This window comes from Salmo salar, chromosome 18 (assembly GCF_965601325.2).
Source record: "Salmo salar chromosome 18, fSalSal1, whole genome shotgun sequence".
In the NCBI taxonomy this organism is placed as follows: domain Eukaryota; kingdom Metazoa; phylum Chordata; class Actinopteri; order Salmoniformes; family Salmonidae; genus Salmo; species Salmo salar.
The window spans coordinates 7981813-8003745 of NC_138308.1; the positions used below are offsets into that span (position 1 = coordinate 7981813).

A 21933-nucleotide genomic window follows, 5' to 3' on the forward strand; every position below is an offset into this window, starting at 1 on the left:
AGACCTGAAAATAACTGTGCAGTGACGGTCCTCATCCAACCTGACAGAGCTTGAGAGGATCTGCAGAGAAAAATGGGAAAACCACCCTAAATACAGGTAGGCCAAACTGGTAGCGTCATTCCCAAGAAGACTCAAGGCTGTAATCGCTGCCAAAGGTGCGTCAACAAAGTAAAGGGTCTGAATACTTATGTAAATGTGATATTTCCGTTGTTTTTATACATTTGCAAAAATGTCTAAAAACCTGTTTTTGCTTTGTCATTTATGTGTGATGTGGGGGAAAAAAATATACGCTTGCGTCCCACCTACTCAACAGCCAGTGTAATCCCGTGGCGCGATATTCAAATACCTCAAAAATGCAAAAACTTCAATTTTTCAAACATATGACTATTTTACACCATTTTAAAGACAAGACTCTCGTTAATCTAACCACACTGTCCGATTTCAAAAAGGCTTTACAACGAAAGCAAAATATTAGATTATGTCAGCAGAGTACCCAGCCAGAAATAATCAGACACCCATTTTTCAAGCTAGCATATAATGTCACAAACCCAAACCACAGCTAAATGCAGCACTAACCTTTGATGATCTTCATCAGATGACAACCCTAGGACATTATGTTATACAATACATGCATGTTTTGTTCAATCAAGTTCATATTTATATCAAAAACCAGCTTTTTACATTAGCATGTGACTGGCATGTGACTAGCATTCCCACCGAACACTGCCGGTGAATTTACTAAATTACTCACGATAAACGTTCACAAAAAGCATAACAATTATTTTAAGAATTATAGATACAGAACTCCTCTATGCACTCGATATGTCCGATTTTAAAATAGCTTTTCGGTGAAAGCACATTTTGCAATATTCTCAGTAGATAGCCCGGCATCACAGGGCTAGCTATTTAGACACCCAGCAAGTTTAGCACTCACCAAAGTCAGATTTTCTATAAGAAAAATGTTATTACCTTTGCTGTTCTTCGTCAGAATGCACTCCCAGGACTTCTACTTCAATAACAAATGTTGGTTTGGTCCCAAATAATCCATTGTTATATCCAAATAGCGGCGTTTTGTTCGTGCGTTCAAGACACTATCCGAAAGGGTAAATAAGGGTGACGAGCATGGCGCATTTCGTGACAAAAAAAATTGAAATATTCCATTACCGTACTTCGAAGCATGTCAACCGCTGTTTAAAATCAATTTTTATGCAATTTTTCTCGTAAAAAAGCAATAATATTCCGACCGGGAATCTGCGTTTAGGTAAAAAGAGGAAAGAAAATAAAGCACGGGGTCGACTCGTGCATGCGCCTAAGCCCATTGTCCTCTGATCGGCCACTTGCCAAAAGCGTAAATGTGTTTCAGCCTGGGGCTGCCTCGATATCATTCAGCTTTTTCCCGGGCTCTGAGAGCCTATGGGAGCCGTAGGAAGTGTCACGTTACAGCAAAGATCCTCAGTCTTCAATAAAAAGAGCCAAGATGAACAACAACTTGTCAGACAGGCCACTTCCTGTTCAGAATCTTCTCAGGTTTTTGCCTGCCATATGAGTTCTGTTATACTCACAGACACCATTCAAACAGTTTTAGAAACTTTAGGGTGTTTTCTATCCAAAGCCAATAATTATATGCATATTCTAGTTACTGGGCAGGAGTAGTAACCAGATTAAATCGGGTACGTTTTTTATCCGGCCGTGTCAATACTGCCCCCTAGCCCTAACAGGTTAACTCTAATGAATTTATCCTCTGCAGGAGAAGTAACTCTGGGTCTTTCATTCCTGTGGCGGTCCTCATGAGAGCGAGTTTCATCATGGCGGTTGATGGTTTTTGTGACTGCAATTGAAGAAATGTTCTTGACATTTTCTGGATTGACTGACCATCATGTCTTAAAGTAATAATGGACGGTTGTTTCTCTTTGCTTATTTGAGCTGTTCTTGCCATAACATGGACTTGGTTTTTTACCAAGTTGAGCTTTCTTCTGTATACCGCCTACCTTGTCACAACACAACTGATTGGCTCAAACGCATTAAGAAGGAAAGAAATTCCACAAATTTTTAAGATGGCACACCTTAAATTGAAATGCATTCCAGGTGACTACCTCATGAATCTGGTTGAGAGAATGCCAAGCATGTGCAAAGCTGTCATCAAGGAAAAGGGTAGCTACTTTGAAGAATCGAAATTTTATTTTGATTTGTTTAACACTTTTTTGGTTACTACATGATTCCATATGTGTTATTTCATAGTTTTGATGTCTTCACTATGATTCTACAATGTAGAAAATATTACAAATAAAGAAAAACCCTTGAATGAGTAGGTGTTCTAAAACTTTTGACTGGTAGTGGTGTGGGGGCTGTGCTTTGGCAAAGTGGGTGGGGTTATATCCTGCCTGCTTGGCCCTGTCCGGGGGTATCATCGGATGGGGCCACAGTGTCTCCTGACCCCTCCTGTCTCAGCCTCCAGTATTTATGCTGCAGTAGTTTATGTGTCGGGGGGCTAGGGTCAGTTTGTTATATCTGAAGTATTTCTCCTGTCTTATCCGGTGTCCTGTGTGAATTTAACTATGCTCTCTCTAATTCTTTCTTTCTCTCTCTCGGAGGACCTGAGCCCTAGGACCATGCCTCAGGACTACCTGGCATGATGACTCCTTGTTGTCCCCAGTCCACCTGGCCGTGCTGCTGCTCCAGTTTCAACTGTTCTGCCTGCGGCTATGGAACCCTGACCTGTTCACTGTGATTACTATTATTTGACCATGCTGGTCATTTATGAACATTTGAACATCTTGGCCATGTTCTGTTATAATCTCCACCCGGCACAGCCAGAAGAGGACTGGCCACCCCTCATAGCCTGGTTCCTCTCTAGGTTTCTTCCTAGGTTTTGGCCTTTCTAGGGAGTTTTTCCTAGCCACCGTGCTTCTACACCTGCATTGCTTGCTGTTTGGAGTTTTAGGCTGGGTTTCTGTACAGCACTTTGATATATCAGCTGATGTAAGAAGGGGTATATAAATACATTTGATTTAGTGTATATATATATATATATATATATATATTTACAAAAATATATATGGGAGATTCAAAATGATTCAGACAATTACATTGACGGAAGCCACAATCTATCTGCAATATTAAAATGTGTTTGCATGATTAAAACCTAAGCACATTAATTTCCATGTATCCTATCTGTGCTTGGAGTTCAAAACAGTTACCCTAAGTTAGCTGTGTTAATCAAAGTATTCTTGAAACATGTTCTCAGAATGTTATTTAATTACTTTCAAATATCATATAATTTCTGTTCTCAGAAAGTTAATAAAACCTCCCAGGAAAACTTTCGGGGTAACCATTGGGGTGGCAGGTAGACTAGTGGTTAGAGCATTGGGCCAGTAACCAAGAGGTTGCTAGATTGAATCGCTGAGCTGACAAGATAAAAATCTGTTATTCTGCCCCTGAACAAGGCAGTTACCCCACTGTTTCTAGGCTGTCATTGTAAATAAGAATATGTTCTTAACTTACTTGTCTAGTTAAATAAATATAGAAACACTTTCTCAGAACCTACCTGCAACCTAAGAATGTAATTTCCCAAAACAGCCTGCATTTTCACTTCCATTCTCAAAAAAACTGTTTTCCGAGAACCAATGGGAAACCAAAAATGTACGTTCTCACAACTTCCAAGGAACCAAATATGCTATCTGGGAAGGGTTTGGGAACCTCACCCTCGTAATTTGAGTCGTAAACTCATGGGTATGCTCAAAATGGCTGTTAGTCCTGACTTGAATGGGCACTTTCGTTCTATGGATTCTATTTCTATGGATAATATTTTTTTTCGCGCTGGCAGTGAATAGCTAAAGGCCTTTCGCAAATTTCAAAATACAATCGTGGGAAATACGTTTGGAAAGCAAATGCCTACTGCCTGAAAGAGAAGACTAATTTGTCAGTAGAAGCTACCATTTTTTCCCTCAACGAACAGCACTGTTTTTCAAAGTAGTCAGGCCTATCTTGAGACCATCACCTGTACAGTAAGAAACCTAGGCTACGCATACTCATGCTATCTATCTCCATCATTGGGTGAGTCAGTGCCACTGGAAAGTTGAATTAGTAGCCTCCTAATATTTATTGTACAATATGTGTCTCCCCTCTTTTTATTGGCCCTAGGCCAGGTCAAGACCAAGTACGTTTTCCCAAAAGCATATTAATAAGGCTGCGTTTATTTTAAAACCATAGGATCCAATAAACTTAGCCTAAAATGCTTTTGGGAAACCGGCCCAGGTCGTGTTCATTTATCTGTTTGACAGTGTCATAGTCGCTACTAATTTTGGTCATTTTTGTAGTATTAACAAATATTCTGATGTCTCCTGTCATGTAGGCCTAAATGATGTAGAATGGCATGAAATACGTTTATACTGCCGCGTTCAAAATAACTGGACACTAGGAACTTGGAAATCTCAAGACTTCCGACTTCAGTGCGTTCAAGACTACTGGGAACGAGCTCCGACTGGGAAAAACCGTTTTGAACGGTCATCCAACTTTGAATTCCAAGTCGGGAACTCGGGGCTCTTTCTAAAGCTCCTTTCTAGAGCGACTTTCCGCCTTGAAGATCACTGACATCGTGAATTCACCTCGTTTTTTCCGAGTCCCAGTTGTTTTGAAAGCACCATAAAACACCACATTTTCGCGTCCATGTCACGAAACTGGAATAAATAGAACATTTGCAGTTAGGATGGGTTACTTTGAGGCGGGGCATAACTCGTCAGCAATCTGTGAGACGGGCTTCTTTCTCACTTCAGAAACTCTTCCATTCTCCCTAACATGCCTCAAGCAAGCATGAAAATAAACTGGTTCTGCCGGGGTAGGTGATCAAGCCACGCAGAACGCTCTTTTTGAGGAGTCCAGCCAGACTAGGAATGCGATACAGTATCAGTGGGGAATACCGGTTCAAGAGAAGAACTAAATCATAATAGCCTAAACTGAAACCATGGATGATTAAGTTCAGGAAGAATCTCAGTTATGCCATAAGGTTAGTTCTTAAAGTTTTTCAGGAAACATATAGGAAGATAATGTGGAACATTTCTCTCTTAGGGACAGGTCGACATTTACGAGGGGAGCTTGTCCAACTCAAGGTGTCCTAAAAAAAAGAATGCACCCCCCCCCCCCCCCCCACCCCCCCACAACATTACAAATATGTTCACATGACCCTCCCCTTGTAAGCTACTGTAAAATAAATTGAACACCCTCCCCCCTCATAGAATTAACTCAAAATAATGTTTACTCACACGAATAACCCTGTTTTATAAACGTGGATATCGACTTTGCCACTTCAGCATGTTTTTGTGGCACAATAGATGCCTTGCAGGGCTATGGCCAGAAGGTTGAGGGTTCGCTGACCACCACAGATGAGCTCTCTATTCATTCCTGTTTCATTACTTCACGATCAGAGCCGGTTGCAGACAATGATCATCTAGTGGGAATCAGGATTTCAACATTTTAATGCCAGATCTATAATTATATCAAATATATGCAACAAATTTTCCACCTATAGGTTTCTGTACCAATGCACCACACAACAAATAAACAAAACATACTGACTTTGGGCACTTCAATATCATGGTATTGCACAATAAAGTCGGGGACTTATTTCCATTATGGTCCCTACATTTGTTGCAGTATATGCTACAGTAATATAAGGACTAAATGCGTGTCTAATTTACACGTCTCCATCTGGGTTTCGGGGGTCACCTTATCATTTAATTGTAAAGATAATTTTTTATTTATTTCAGCTGTAGAGTTATAAAACAGCATGCCACTTGAATATTGTTGCTTTAAATCAGTGCTCACTCTGTCATAGGCTCTCTTTTTCTCCATCATTTCCATTCAAATTGCATCCAAAATAGATAATCCTGTTCAACATAGAGACTACCAGTGGTAGAAAAAGTAGCCAAAGATCATACTCGAAAGTAAAAGTCAAGATACCTTCATAGAAAATGACTCAAGTAAAAGTGAAAGTCACAGAGTAAAATACTACTTGAGTAAAAGACTAAAAGTATTTGGTTTTAAATATACTTAAGTATCAAAAGTAAATGTACTTTGCTGAAATACACTTAAGTATCAGAAGTAAATGTAAAAGTATAAATCATTTCACATTCCTTGTATTAAGCAAACCAGACAACACGGTTTCTTGTTTAAACATTTACAGAGAGCCAACACTCAGACATAATTTACAAACAAAGCATTTGTGTGGGTGTTGCAACAGAGGACAGATGACTTTTACCCGCTATGCGCTTCAGCACTCAGCGGTCCCGTTCTATGAGCTTGTATGGCCTACCACTTCACGGCTGAGCCGTTGTTGCTCCTGGACATTTCCACTTCACAATAACAGCACTTACAGTTGACTAGGCAAGCTCTAGCAGGGCATAAATTTTACAAACTGACTTGTTGGGAAGGTGGCATCCAATGACAGTGCCATGTTGAAAGTCACTGAGCTCTTCAGTAAGGCTATTCTACTGCCAATGTTTGTCTATGGAGATTGCATGGTGGTGTGCTCAATTTTATACACCTGTCAGCTACGGGTGTAGCTGAAATAGCCGAATCCACTAATTTGAAGGGGTGTCCACATACTTTTGTATAGATACACTATTCAAAAGTTTGGGGTCACTTAGAAATGTCCTTGTTTTCCATGAAAATATACATGAAGTGAGTTGCAGAATGAATAGGAAATATAGTCAAGACGTTGACAAGGTTATAAATAATGATTTTTAATTGAAATAATTTTGTCCTTCGAACTTTGCTTTCGTCAAAGAATCCTCAATTTTCAGCAATTACAGCCTTGCAGACCTTTGGCATTCTAGTTGTCAATTTGTTGAGTTAATCTGAAGAGATTTCACCCCATGCTTCCTGAAGCACATCCCACAAGTTGGATTGGCTTGATGGGCACTTCTTACGTACCATACGGTCAAGCTGCTCCCACAACAGCTCAATAGGGTTGAGATTAGAGGTCAGCCGATTAATCGGAATGGCCGATTAATTAGGGCCGATTTCAAGTTTTCATAACAATCGGGAATCGGCATATTTGGACACCGATCATGGCCGATTACATTGCACTCCACGAGGAGACTGCGTGGCAGGCTGACTACCTGTTATGCGAGTGCAGCAAGGAGCCAAGGTAAGGTGCTAGCTAGCATTAAACGTATCTTATAAAAAACAATCAGTCTTAACATAATCACTAGTTAACTACACATGGTTGATGATATTACTAGTTTATCTAGCTTGTCCAGCGTTGCATATAATCGATGCGGTGCCTGTTAATTTATCAGCCTACTTCGCCAAACGGGTGATTTAACAAGCGCATTCGCGAAAAAAAGCACTGACGTTGCACCAATGCGTACCTAACCATAAACATCAATGCCTTTCTTAAAATCAAAATACAGAAGTATATTTTTTAAACCTGCATATTTAGTTAAAAGAAATTCATGTTAGCAGGCAATATTAAACTAGGGAAATTGTGTCACTTTTCTTGCGTTCATTGCACGCAAAGTCAGGGTATATGTAACAGTTTGGGCAGCCTGGCTCGTTGCGAACTAATTTGCCTGAATTTTACGTAATTATGACATAACATTGAAGGTTGTGCAATGTAACAGCAATATTTAGACGTTAGATAAAATACGGAAAGGTTCCGTATTTCACTGAAAGAATAAACGTTTTGTTTTCAAAATGATAGTTTCCGGATTTGACCATATTAATGACCTAAGGCTCGTATTTCTGTGTGTTATTATATTATAATTAAGTCTATGATTTGATAGAGCAGTCTGACTGAGCGGTGGTAGGCAGCAGCAGGCTCGTAAGCATTCATTCAAACAGCACTTTCCTGCATTTGCCAGTGGCTCTTCGCAATGCTTCAAGCATTGCACTGTTCATGACTTCAAGCCTATCAACTCCCGAGATTAGGCTGGCAATACTTAAGTACCTATTAGAACATCCAATAGTCAAAGGTATATGAAATACAAATGGTATAGAGAGAAATAGTCCTATAATAACTACAACCTAAAACTTCTAACCTGGGAATATTGAAGACTCATGTTAAAAGGAACCACCAGCTTTCATATGTTCTCATGTTCTGAGCAAGGAATTTAAACGTTAGCTTTTTTACATGACACATATTGCACTTTTACTTTCTTCTCCAACACTTTGTTTTTGCATTATTTAAACCAAATTGAACATGTTTCATTATTTATTTCAGACTAAATAGATTTTATTGATGTATTATATTAAGTTAAAATCAAAGTGTTCATTGTTCATTCAGTATTGCTGTAATTGTCATTATTATAAATATATATAAAAAAATTGGCCGATTAATCGGTATCGGCCTTTTTTGGCCCTCCAATAATCGGTATCGGCGCTGAAAAATCATAATCGGTCGACCTTTAGTTGAGATCCGGTGACTGTGCTGGCCACTCCATTATAGACAGAATACCAGCTGACTGCTTCTTCCCTAAATAGTTCTTGCATAGTTTGGAGCTGTGCTTTGGGTCATTGTCCTATTGTAGGAGGAAATTGGCTCCAGTTAAGCGCCGTCCACAGGGTATGGCATTGCATTGCAAAATAGAGTGATAGCCTTCCTTCTTCAAGATCCCTTTTACCCTGTACAAATCTCCAACTTTACCACCACCAAAGCACCCCCAGACCATCACATTACCTCCACCATGCTTGACAGATGGCGTCAAGCACTCCTCCAGCATCTTTTCATTTTTTATGCGTCTCACGAATATTCTTCTTGTGATCCTGTCACAGCATTCATCGTCTTCAGAAGAAATAGAAAAGTCCTCGTCAGAAAAGGTAGACCAATACGCAGCGGAGGTCGTGTTCATCTTTGAATTTAATAAATCTCTAACGTGAACACGATACAAAAAACAATAAGCAACGATAGTGCAACAGTTTTACAGGCTACAAAACACGCAATGCAAAAACAATCTCCCACAATTAGACAAACAAACACACCCAACTAATATAGGACTTCCAATCAAAGGCAACACCACACAGCTGCCTTCAATTGGAAGTCCACCCCAATTAACCAAACATAGACATACAACTAACTAGATAACACATAGAAATACATAAACACAGACCATAACCCAAAAACCCGGAAATACTAAATCAAACACCCTACTTTCCAAAACACCACCCCGAACCACATAAAACAAATACCCTCTGCCACGTCCTGACCAAACTACAATACCAATTGACCTTATACTGGCCAGGACGTGACAGATCCGAACACCTCAAACTTAGATTTGTCTGTCCATAACACTTTTTTCCAGTCTTCCTCTGTCCAGTGTCTGTGTTTTTCCGATCTTAATCTTTTCTTTTTATTGGCCAGACTGAGATATGGCTTTTTCTTTGCAACTCTGCCTAGAAGGCCAGCATCCCGGAATCGCCTCTTCACTGTTGACGTTGAGACTGGTGTTTTGTGGGTACTATTTAATGAAGCTGCCAGTTGAGGACTTGTGAGGTGTCTGTTTCTCAAACTAGACACTCTAATGTACTTGTCCTCTTGCTAAGTTGTGCATTGGGGCCTCCCACTCCTCTTTCTATTCTGGTTAGAGCCAGTTTGCGCTGTTCTGTGAAAGGAGTACACACCGTTGTACAAGATCTTCAGTTTCTTGGCAATTTCTCATATGGAATAGCCTTCATTTCTCAGAACAAGAATAGACTGACGCGTTTCAGAAGAAAGGTCTTTGTTTCTGGCCATTTTGAGCCTGTAATCCACAAATTATGATGCTCCAGATACTCAACTAGTCTCAAGAAGGCCAGTTTTATTGTTGCTTTAATCAGAACAACAGTTTTCAGCTGTGCTAACATAATTGCAAAAGGGTTTTCTAATGATCAATTAGCCTTTTAAAATTATAAACTTGGATTTGCTAAGACAACATGCCATTGGAACACAGGAGTGATGGTTGCTGATAATGGGTCTCTGTACGCCTATGTAGATATTCCATTAATATCTACATAGGGATACAGTTTCCAGCTACAGTAGTAATTTACAACATTAACAATGTCTACACTGTATTTCTGATCAATTTGATGTTATTTTAATGGACAAGAAATGTGCTTTTCTTTGAAAAACAAGGACATTTCTAAGTGACCCCAAACTTATTAGCAGTAGTGTATATATATGTCCTAGCCTACCTCATTCAGGTTATAATTTCAGGTAATAAATTCAATGCAGTTATTAGCCTTATATTTAGCTAATGAATGATGGGCTATGCATAAGCTTCTAACTTATAGCCTCGGTCTCTTGCGCAATACTCTGCATGCGCTCTGCTAGCTTCTCTCCTTAAAAAACGCTCCTTAGCTTTTCTAGTCCCAGGAAAATCTAGACTAGAATAGCTTGCAGGAATAATACATTTTTAGCATTTCTTATACTAACAGACTATTAGAAGAGGGACACAAGCTCTTGTTTGCTGCATGTTAAATACAGCAGACAATAGCACTCACGGCCACGGGCCGGGGAGTTTGAAAGAAGAGAGAGCGCGGGATGGCGATAGGCTATAGCAGTTATTTGTTCAGAACCGTAACCCTCAATGTTCGTGAAGAGAAAAGAAATCCATCTGCATCCTATTCTAGTCCTATATTATTCAAGCATGTCATTACAATGAAGATCAGGACAACTAAACATTTACTTTAGGCAAACTGTTGAAAGCGAGGAAGGAATAAAGCAACAATGGAGAAAGAGTAGGTAGGCTAATATGCACAACATTAGAGGAAATATTATGGAGTATTATTGTAACTTTGTAGGCCGCATGTCCTGCACCAGCATCACATGTTCTCCACCAGGTTCATGGTTTGAAAGAGGTGCGTAATTCCAGTCCATATAATACAGTATAATACAGTCAACATTCAACAAGATTAGCTCATTGGAGCTTGTTTATTTTACTTACCCAAGAGAGCATAGCTACATCTATGGGCTTTTATGTTTTTCTCTCGTACGTAATGGGCGGTAGCCTATCATTAGGCTATGTGTTGGATAACGGTACAATCATTTGGGCTTTTTTGTCTTTAATGTAGTGCTCATAAAATGTATTTAATGTATGGCTCATCAGGCTCAGGTAACATCAGACTTGAATTTTCATCAAAGCTCTAATCAAATCCAGAAATATGCTTTATATGCTTTAGAAAGACACTTCCAGTTTGGCCTGGAAATAATGGGTTACCTGTGAGAAAATTGGTTGTTCTCAGGGAGGAGCAATTGAAAATATTCAACCCTAAACTGTGGCTTACTCTTTAGATGTTTGGTTCTGCTGGTGAACCATGATGTGCAGCCATAATCAAAGTGACACTGGACTAGCGCACTTGTCACACTCTTTAGGGTGTCTATAGCTAGGTTTCCATCCAATTGCCGACAGATTTTCATTCAAATATTCTAAAATATGCATATTAACATTATAAGCATTTCAGGGTTTCCTTTAGGAAAATTTGGCACTGGACAATGTGACCGGACATTTGAGAAATTTACCAGACATCCATATGCAGCCAGCGCCATCAATAAACAAGGGATATTGGCCAAATCAGCCACATTTACATGTCCTTAAAAATAGCCTATAACTAATTACAAAAGTGCTGTTCCTTGTTTCGATGTGTATCATATGCAAAACTTTATGTCCTATTTTTTTGGGGGGGGGGGGGGGGGGCTACTTTCCTAAAACAATGATTGTCTACCTCACGGTTCAGCTGTCGGAGATTTGAACACTAAATGCATCAGGGCATTGCATGCATAGGCCTACAGTCTTAGGAGTCCACTGTATGATATTATTATAAAAATATATAGCCTATATAAAGAAAGAGAAGCCTAGGCCTATCCCCAGAGAGATAGATAGAGATATGCCAGCGGCATTCTACAACACTGTCATGCATTTCTTTGTGTCAGACGGCTACTGCGTCTGCTATACAGATATAGACTTACAGAAAGAGGTTAATTCGTACATTTTTTATGTGAATTTTTTCTATAAAGATAAGCATTGTAATGTATATTATAAGAGTAACTCTGGTACGCCTGAAACATTCTTCCTCATAGGCTTTCAGTAGCTAAAGCTTAATAATAGCCACTGGTTCTGCCAAACAGACTGAAAAACTAACGGACAACTAGTCAAAGCTCAAACCAAGTTTATTCACCCACTGGGTCAAACAGCTGCAAAGACAAAGACATGTTTACATAGGCACATATATGTATACCCTCCTTCTAGGCGCAATCTCCTCCTTGCTCCTCTAGACAGCCAATACATTTCTGTTGCTAGGCAGGAACTTAAATGTTGACTTTTCCTTCTCACTTCATCTGACCTGACCTCGGCCCAAATTCCTCACTCCTCCCTAATCCACGGCTATCCAACCTTATCAGTGACTGAAACCAGACTGTTACTCTTTGCCGCTCTCCATAGGACACATGAGATTTGACAATAACATGTTCTGACAGAATGTAAACTTTCTGCACTCCCCTTTCTCAATCAGTAGATTTCCATACACCCAGTTATAATATGGTAACATGAATAAGGATATTTTAAGTTAGAATCCAACACCACACCACAACAAACCTTCACAAAAGTTTTGAAACTTTGCTAGGGTAATATCAATAGTAAGTCAAGCCAGGGCTCCTGAGTGGCACAGCAGTCTAAGGCACTGCATCTCAGTGCTAGAGGCGTCACTACAGACCCTGGTTCGATTCCAGGCTGTATCACAACTGGCTGTGATTGGGAGTCCCATAGGGCGGCGCACAATTGGCCCAGAGTCATCTGGGTTAGGGTTTGGCCGGGGTAGGCCGCCATTGTAAATAATAATTTGTTCTTAACTGACTTGCCTAGTTAAATAAAGGTTAAATAAAATATTTTTTTTATAGGGAATATACGTGCAGGCTATTATATTGCGGCAAACACGGTATTACACTTGGAACTTAATTCGGCCAACGAAAATGTCTCAACAGAAATAAATAAAACTATTTCAAACTATTTTAAACCTTCACATAAGTTTTGAACAGGCTATATTGCAGCAATTACCAACAAAGGGAAGTGCCTACCATACCCAACAAATGACAGAAATAGGCTAATGTTATTTATTTTACAACAGACTTACTTATAACCTATCCTAAACAAAATACAGAGCACACAATTAAACATATGAAATTAAATTTAGCCAATGAACATTTCTCAACAGAATAAAAAAAAAAAAAGGTTTTGCATATTCAAAATTCTTGTTTCGATTAGTAAATAGGTGTACAATAATAACAATGATATACAATAATAATAATAATGATAAAAAACATTTTTATAAATTCATTTGAGTTCCAAAATTACATTCTACCTAAATAAGGAGTTGCACAGTAGCCTGCATTTGGCCTTGGCAAAACGTTCTTCTCATCTTCCACTACAATATTGAAACTAATATTAAATTCCCCTTGTAGGCTATTAACTATAGGCATACTCTTTTTCTTCTTATTTTTTTGTACCCTTTTTCTCCCCAATTTTGTGGTATCCAATTTGTAGTTACAGTCTTGTCTCATCGCTATGGACTCGGGAGAGGCGAAGGTCGAGAGCCGTGCGTCCTCCAAAACACAACCCAACCAAGCCGCACTGCTGCTTGACACAATGCCCACTTAACCCGGAATCCAGCCGCACCAATGTGTCGGAGGAAATCAATGGAAACAGAATGCACCTGAGCTCAATTTTGAGTCTCATAGCAAAGGGTCTGAATACTTATGTAAATAAAGTATTTTTTATTTAATTTTTTAATACATTCGCAAAATTTTCTAAACCTGTTTTCGCTTTGTTATTATTGTGTATTGTGTGTAGATTGAGGAAAAATGTATTTATTCCATTTTAGAATAAGGCTGTATCGTAACAAAATGAGGAGAAGGGGTCTGAATACTTTCCGAATGCACCCATTCCACTTTTCCAGTTTTATTTTGTGTTGGGTTACATGGGGACACGCATAATGAAATATTAATGTGTAAATTGTGACGTTGTATTTTGTATAACTATGCAGAATTGATCATAGCCTACACATCTGCCACTCTATAACTTTATTTCCATCTCTCCTCACTACCAAGTTCTCACATTGTGTGTACCCTCTCTTTGGGCTCCCTCTCAGGAATCAGTATGGCACACCGCTCTCAGTGTTCCTCAGCCGGGGATGACCTCCTGGACCCCAACTACGTGCCTCCCCACTACCGCGAGGAATACCGGCTGGCCATTGACGCACTTGTGGAGGATGACCTGGAGGGCTATTATGAATTCCTCCAGAGTGCGGATGTGGTGGACTTCCTTTCCAGACAGGAAATTGAGCACATTAAGTGCACAGTGAAAGTTCCGTACCAGAGCACTCAGCCTGAGCTCCCATATGTGGAGTCTGGGGGAGACGGCTCTTCAGACACATACTGGCCCGTCCACTCTGACTTGGATGCACCCGGTCTTGACCTTGGCTGGCCCGAACAGCATCGCTTCATAGGACCCACCGATGTCACCACACTGGTTAACCCCTCTGAGCCAGATATGCCAAGTATCAAGGTGCAGGCTCGTCGACTTATCAAGAATGCTCAACAAGTATGTCAGTTTTTCTTTTTTGTATGGTTATTAGCAGAGTATACATGATCCCAATTTTAGATTCTAGTAATTTATTGGCACATTGGACCATCTTGCAGAATTCTGCAATCTTTATGCACGTTTGCCATTGACAGAGAACAACAAACAAATTCACTACAGATGTAGTTGATCACTCTTTTGTTGCTGAGAATGTTCCTGCGCAGCAGGAAATGCAAACTTGTAGTGTATCCAAAGTTTAAAAAGGCTTCTGAAGTTTGTAATTTCTGGTTTAAAATGTCAGATTTGATTTGTCCTAACAAAAATTGTATCAAGCCCCTACAATTAATATCCATAAATGATAATCTACATAATTCACTTTTTCTGTTGCTTCAAGATTATTTTCCATATTCAATCTAATTATCTAGTTTTCAAAATGCAATATTCACTTTACCTTTGATATGATTTTCTTGTCATTTGTTAACAATACAATGAAATATCACTTAATCAAACTGCTCAAAACAAATAACTACTGAACCAAAATGATGTAGTGCGTAGTTAACGTATATACTGTAGTTCGATAACTGCTGAACTGTGCATTTCTATATTTTTACCTCATAAATGTAGCAATTTGACATCATTTTATGTTCGAAGGTAAAACCAAATCATGTATGGATGTGGCTGTAAATGCTACATAATTCTCTATCAGCCAGTGTGCTTCAATAGGTCAAAGTGGAAAGAGTCACTATACTGTATGTGCTGTCTTTTAGAATTATAGTGTAGTGTACAATCCACCGCTGAAATACCTGGGGCCTCATTTATCAATATTGCGTAGAAACTATTCTAAAATACTACTTACGAACGGAATTTAAAATGTTCTTACGCATACAAAATGTGTAATTTATCAAACAATCCTACAAACGTCATACATACACCGGTAGGAGATAACTGTTAATAAATACCAATTGTTCTCAGTGCTTGTGCATTTTGAAGCGCCCCAATTAACCATATACAGGTATGGTCAAAATCATCCCTTTAAAGTCTGTGAGGAATATACAACGCTGTACCATGAAATAGCCTACAACTGCGCAACCAAAATATATATATTTTTAAATGTATTGTTTAGACTGAAATAGAGTTGCTAGTTTCAGAGATTGAGCTAGTTTCAGAGATTGAGGACAACCAAAAGGTTAAATTTAGCTCGCTCAGTTGTGGCTTGACCGGTAAAAATAAAAACATAGCTACAAAGAGAGGACCATTAGGACAATTCACGTTGCTTTAGCAATGGCAAATATACTTCAAATGAGTAGGCAACACTCACCAATAAGCCATCCATCCTCACCAATAAGCCATCCATCCTCAACAGCTCCCGCCTGTAGGCGTATAGGCCAACATTGCTGTTCTGCAGAATGAACAAATCGTGCATTCCACCTAGCCACCTTGCCACCACATTCAGCATCATACAAACTATCACCTGCACATTACGAGTGGACGCCATTTCTGTTCACATACAGTGCCTTCAGAAAGTTTTCACACCCCTTGAATCTTTTATATTTTTTATTATGTTACAGCCTGAATTTAAAATGGATTACATTGAGATTTTGTGTCACTGGCCTACACACAATACCCCATAATGTCAAAGAGGAATTATGTTTTCAGCAATGTTTCCAAATTAATTAAAAATGAAAAGCTGAAATGTCTTGTCAGTAAGTATTCAACCCCTTTGTTATGGCAAGCCTAAATAAGTTCAGGTGTAAAAATGTGCTTAACAAATCACATAATAAGTTGCATGGACTCACTCGGTGTGCCATAATAGTGTTTAATATGATTGTTGAATGACTACCTCATCTCCGTACCCCTAAAATACAATTATCTGTAAGGTCCCTATGTTGCGCAGTGAATTTCAAACACATATTCAACCACAAAGACCAGGGAGGTTTTCCAATGTCTTGCAAAGAAGGGCATCTATTGGTAAATGGGTAAAAATGAAAAAAGTAGACATTGAATATCCATTTGAGCATGGTAAAGCTTTTAATTACACGTTGGATGGTGTGTAAATACATCCAGTCACAACAAAGATACAGGCATTCATCCTTGCTGGAGAGGAAGGAAGCTACTCAGGGATTTCACCATGAGGCAGTTACAGAGTTTAATGGCTGTGGTACGAGAAAACTGAGGATGGATCAACAACATTCTAGTTACTCCACAATACTAACTTAAGTGACAGAGTGAAAAGAAGGAAGCTTGTACAGAATACAAATATTCCTAAACATGCAGCATGTTTGCTATAAGGCACTAAAGTAAAACTGCAAAAAAAAATTGCAAAGAAATGAACTTTATGTCCTGAATACAAAGTGGTGTGTTTTGGGGAAATCCAACATAATACATCACTGAGTACCACTCTTTCAAGCATGGTGGTGGCTGCATCATGTTATGGGTATGCTGTTCATTGGCAAGGACTATCAAGATTTTGGGGGGGATAAAAAGAAACGGAATAGAGCTAAGCACAGGGAAAATCCTAGACAAATTCACCTTTCAGCAGGAAAATAATCTAAAACATAAGGCCAAATATACACTGGAGTTGCTTACCAAGATAACATAGAATGTTCCTGAGCGGCCTAGTTAGAGTTTTGACTTAAATCGATTTGAAAATCTATGGCAATATTGGAAAATGGCTGTCTAGCATTGAAGAAGCTTGAAGGATTGTTAAAAGAATAATGTGCAAATATTGTACAATCCAAGAGTGCAAAGCTCTTAGAGATTTACCCAGAAAGATCCACAGATGTAATCGCTGCCAAAGGTATTCTAATATTGACTCGGGGGTGTGAATACTTATGTACAGTAAATGAGATATTTCTGTATTTCATTTTAAATACATTTGCAAACATTTCCTTTTTCTCAATTTAATCCATTTAGAATTCAGGCTGTAACACAACAAAATGTGGAATAAGTCAAGGGGTATGAATACTTTCTGACGGCACTGTAGATTAACTCGTTTTGGGATGGTGCGTTTATGGCGATGTGGGTTCCGTCTATTGCGCCGTTCATATTTGGGAACCCATTGATGGCATCATGACAAAGAAACCCCTCTTGTCTTCAACCCTTTGTGCGATGAAAATTGTATATGTTCCTGTTCGTTTTGCTAATGACGTGCCTCTAATTTAACAAACGACTGTACTTTATATGTATCATGAATTCACAAGATACGTATCATGAATTCACAATGGAAATACAATGAAATCGAAAAATGATTTACATTTTACATTTACATTTTAGTCATTTAGCAGACGCTCTTATCCAGAGCGACTTACAGTAGTTAATGCATACATTTCATTTTCATTTCATACAATTTTTTTTTTTCTTCTTTTTGTACTTGGCCCCCCGTGGGAATCGAACCCACAACCCTGGCGTTGCAAACACCATGCTCTACCAACTGAGCTACGGGGAAGGCTAATTTAATTATTACTCTTACAATTTCACACATTTTCAACATATATTTTCCCCGTTCTATGCTTGACAAGCAGCTCCCTTATTCTACCACTTGGCACTGTGTGTACGCATGGTCATGGCTGTGTGTAAGTTTAGGCACACTCTCAAGCAAACATTCATATTGATAAATCTCCCACTTTGCGTGGACATGATCCCATGCATGGTTTTAACGTACAGATTTGTGCCTACGCATGATCGATAGGTGAGGCCTCTAGATTGTTTATAACAATATATTCCACTCATTATCTGAATTTCATTGATACACTAAGCTGATGAATTTCAAGCACAGAGACAGACGATACTATAGAAGTTGGTGTGTAACAGAAAGGATATGCAATAGTACAATAGTAAATGTAGAATAATTGCACAGCATGTGATGTGTGTATAATGCCTCACTATTGCATGCTTTAACATTTGAAGACAATGTAGGTCTAATGTTAGTGTGTCTGATAGGGTGCTCTGTGGTCCTCTCTAGGTGATCGCTGTGGTAATGGACACCTTTACAGATGTGGACATCTTTGCTGATATTCTGGATGCTGCCATGCGAAATGTTGCCGTGTATATCATTCTGGATGAACAGAATGCACACCACTTCACTAGCATGGCTTCCAACTGCCGGGTCAATCTGGAAAACATTCAAGTGAGTCTATGAAGTGATGCACTATCTTGAATATACTGTATGTGCTGGAGTTTTCCTATTAAGATACATTGATCATTTTAAAAGGGAATTTCGCCCTAGGGGAACCTCGGCTTGTTTTCATCATGTCCGGGGCTTTTCTAGGACAGTGAGATGTGTTTCACACATAATTGCCCAGGAGGAAGAGAGGGTCTTGGCTTTTAGTCGAGCAGCGTGTATATTGCCTCACTATTGCATGCTTTAACATTTGCTTTAACGTTTGAAGCTAATGTATATATTTGTGCCCACTCGGTGAACTAAACCATTGCAGAGGCCTAGACTAAAAGCCTACTTATGCTTGATCCGAAAAGGCTCCATATGGAGGGTGGTGACACTTGCGGAGCCTGAACACACATGGTTATGGGCTTAAAAAAAATAAGACACGTGTACCATGTCAGATATAGAGTTGAAATGTATACTATATTGAGTTAGCATCCCAATATTACACTTTATATACAACACAGAATCAAATGTATTTTCCAGCCCTTCTTACATCAGCTGATATCTCAAAGTGCTGTACAGAAACCCAGCCTATAACCCCAAACAGCAAGCAATGCAGGTGTAGAAGCACGGTGGCTAGGAAAAACTCCCTAGAAAGGCCAAACCTAGGAAGAAACCTAGAGAGTAACCAGGCTATGAGGGGTGGCAAGTCCTCTTCTGGCTGTGTCGGGTGGAGATTATAACAGCACATGGCCAAGACGTTCAAATGTTCATAAATGACCAGCATGGTCAAATAATAGTAATCACAGTGGTTGTCGAGGGTGCAACACATCAGCACTTCAGGAGTAAATGTCAGTTGGCTTTTCATAGCCGATCATTGAGAGTACCTCTACTGCTACTGCTGTCTCTAGAGAGTTGAAAACAGCAGGTCTGGGACAGGTAGCACGTCTGGTGAACAGGTCAGGGTTCCATAGCTGCAGGCAGAACAGTTGAAACTGGAGCAACAGCACGGCCAGGTGGACTGGGGACAGCAAGGAGTCATCATGCCAGGTAGTCCTGAGGCATGGTCCTAGGGCGAGAGAGAGAGAGAGAGAGAGAGAGAGAGAGAGAGAGAGAGAGAGAGAGAATTAGAGAGAGCATACTTAAATTCACACAGGACACTGGAGAAATACTCTAGATATAACAGACTGACCCTAGCCCCCCGACACATAAACTACTGCAGCATAAATACTGGAGGCTGAGACAGGAGGGGTCAGGAGACACTGTGGCCCCATCCGATGATACCCCTGGACAGGGCCAAACAGGCAGGATATAACCCCACCCACTTTGCCAAAGCACAGCCCTCACACCACTAGAGGGATATCTTCAACCACCAACTTACCATCCTGAGACAAGGCAGAGTATAGCCTACAAAAATATCTGCCACGGCACAACCCAAGGGGGGGCGCCAACCCAGGCAGGAAGACCACGTCAGTGACTCAACCCACTCAAGTGATGCACCCCTCCTAGGGACGGCATGGAAGAGCACCAATAAGCCAGTGACTCGGCCCCCGTAATAGGGTTAGAGGCAGAGAATCCAAGTGGAGAGAGGGGAACCGGCTAGGCAGAGACAGCAAGGGCGGTTCGTTGCTCGAGTGCCTTTCCGTTCACCTTCACACTCCTGGGCCAGACTACACTCAATCATAGGACCTACTGAAGAGATGAGTCTTCAATAAAGACTTAAAGGTTGAGACCGAGTCTGCGTCTCTCACATGGGTAGGCAGACCATTCCATATAAATGGAGCTCTATAGGAGAAAGCCCTGCCTCCAGCTGTTTGCTTAGAAATTCTAGAGACAATTAGGAAGCCTGCGTCTTGTGACCGTAGCGTACGTATAGGTATGTACGGCAGGACCAAATCGGAAAGATAGGTAGGAGCAAGCACATGTAATGCTTTGTAGGTTAGCAGTAAAACCTTGAAATCAGCCCTTGCCTCAACAGGAAGCCAGTGTAGGGAGGCTAGCACTGTAATATGATACAATTTTTGGTTTCTAGTCAGGATTCTAGCAGCCATATTTAGCACTAACTGAAGTTTATTTAGTACTTTATCCAGGTAGCCAGAAAGTAGAGCAGAGTAGAGTAGAACCTAGAAGTAACAAAAGCATGGATACATTTTTCTGCATCAATTTTGGACAGAAAATGTCTGATCTTTGCAATGTTACGCAGATGGAAAAAAGCTGTCCTTGAAACAATCTTGATATGTTTGTCAAAAGAGAGATCAGGGTCCAGAGTAACGCTGAGGTCCTTCACAGTTTTATTTGAGACGACTGTACAACCATCAAGATTAATTGTCAGATTCAACAGAAGATCTCATTGTTTCTTGGGACCTAGAACAAGCATCTCTGTTTTGTCCGAGTTTAAAAGTAGAAAGTTTGCAGCCATCCACTTCCTTATGTCTGAAACACAGGCTTCCAGCGAGGGCAATTTTGGGGCTTCACCATGTTTCATTGAAATGTACAGCTGTGTCTCATCCACATAGCAGTGAAAGTTAACATTATATTTTCGAATGACATCCCCAAGAGGTAAAATATATAGTGAACACAATAGTGGTCCTAAAACGGAACCTTGAGGAACACTGAAATTTACAGTTGATTTGTCAGAGGACAAACCATTCACAGAGACAAACTGATATCTGTCCGGCAGATAAGATCTAAACCAGGCCAGAACTTGTCCGTGTAGACCAATTTGGGTTTCCAATCTCTCCAAAAGAATGTGGTGATCGATGGTATCAAAAGCAACACTAAGGTCTAGGAGCACGAGGACAGATGCAGAGCCTCAGTCTGACGCCATTAAAAGGTCATTTACCACCTTCACAAGTGCAGTCTCAGTGCTATGATGGGGTCTAAAACCAGACTGAAGCATTTCGTATACATTGTTTGTCTTCAGGAAGGCAGTGAGATGCTGCGCAACAGCTTTTTCATTTTGTTTTGAGAGGAATGGGAGATTCGATATAGGCCGATAGTTTTTTATATTTTCTGGGTCAAGGTTTGGCTTTTTCAAGGCTTTATTACTGCCACTTTTAGTGAGTTTGGTACACATCCGGTGGATAGAGAGCCGTTTATTATGTTCAACAGAGGAGGGCCAAGCACAGGAAGCAGCTCTTTCAGTAGTTTAGTTGGAATAGGCTCCAGTATGCAGCTTGAAGGTTTAGTGGCGATGATTATTTTCATCATTGTGTCAAGAGATATAGTACTAAAACACTTGAGTGTCTCCCTTGAACCTAGGTCCTGGCAGAGTTGTGCAGACTCAGG

At 40.0% G+C, this 21933-nt stretch overlaps 1 protein-coding gene across 4 annotated transcripts in view; it reads left to right on the plus strand.

Annotated features, from left to right (window-relative positions):
- Positions 1–3725: 3725 nt before the first annotated feature.
- The window catches only part of LOC106576836 (protein FAM83H), a 69250-nt gene continuing 51042 nt past the window's right edge, over positions 3726–21933 (plus strand). For 3 of the 4 annotated variants that reach the window (XM_014154291.3, XM_014154289.3, XM_014154286.3), the window contains exons 1-3: positions 3726–4053; positions 14113–14564; positions 18505–18669. In XM_014154291.3, the coding sequence (XP_014009766.1) occupies positions 14121–14564; positions 18505–18669 (609 nt within the window). In that variant the 5' untranslated portion in view covers positions 3726–4053; positions 14113–14120. Of the gene's footprint in view, positions 4054–4671; positions 5003–14112; positions 14565–18504; positions 18670–21933 lie in introns of those variants that run through there. The other variant, XM_014154287.3, reaches the window with a different exon arrangement.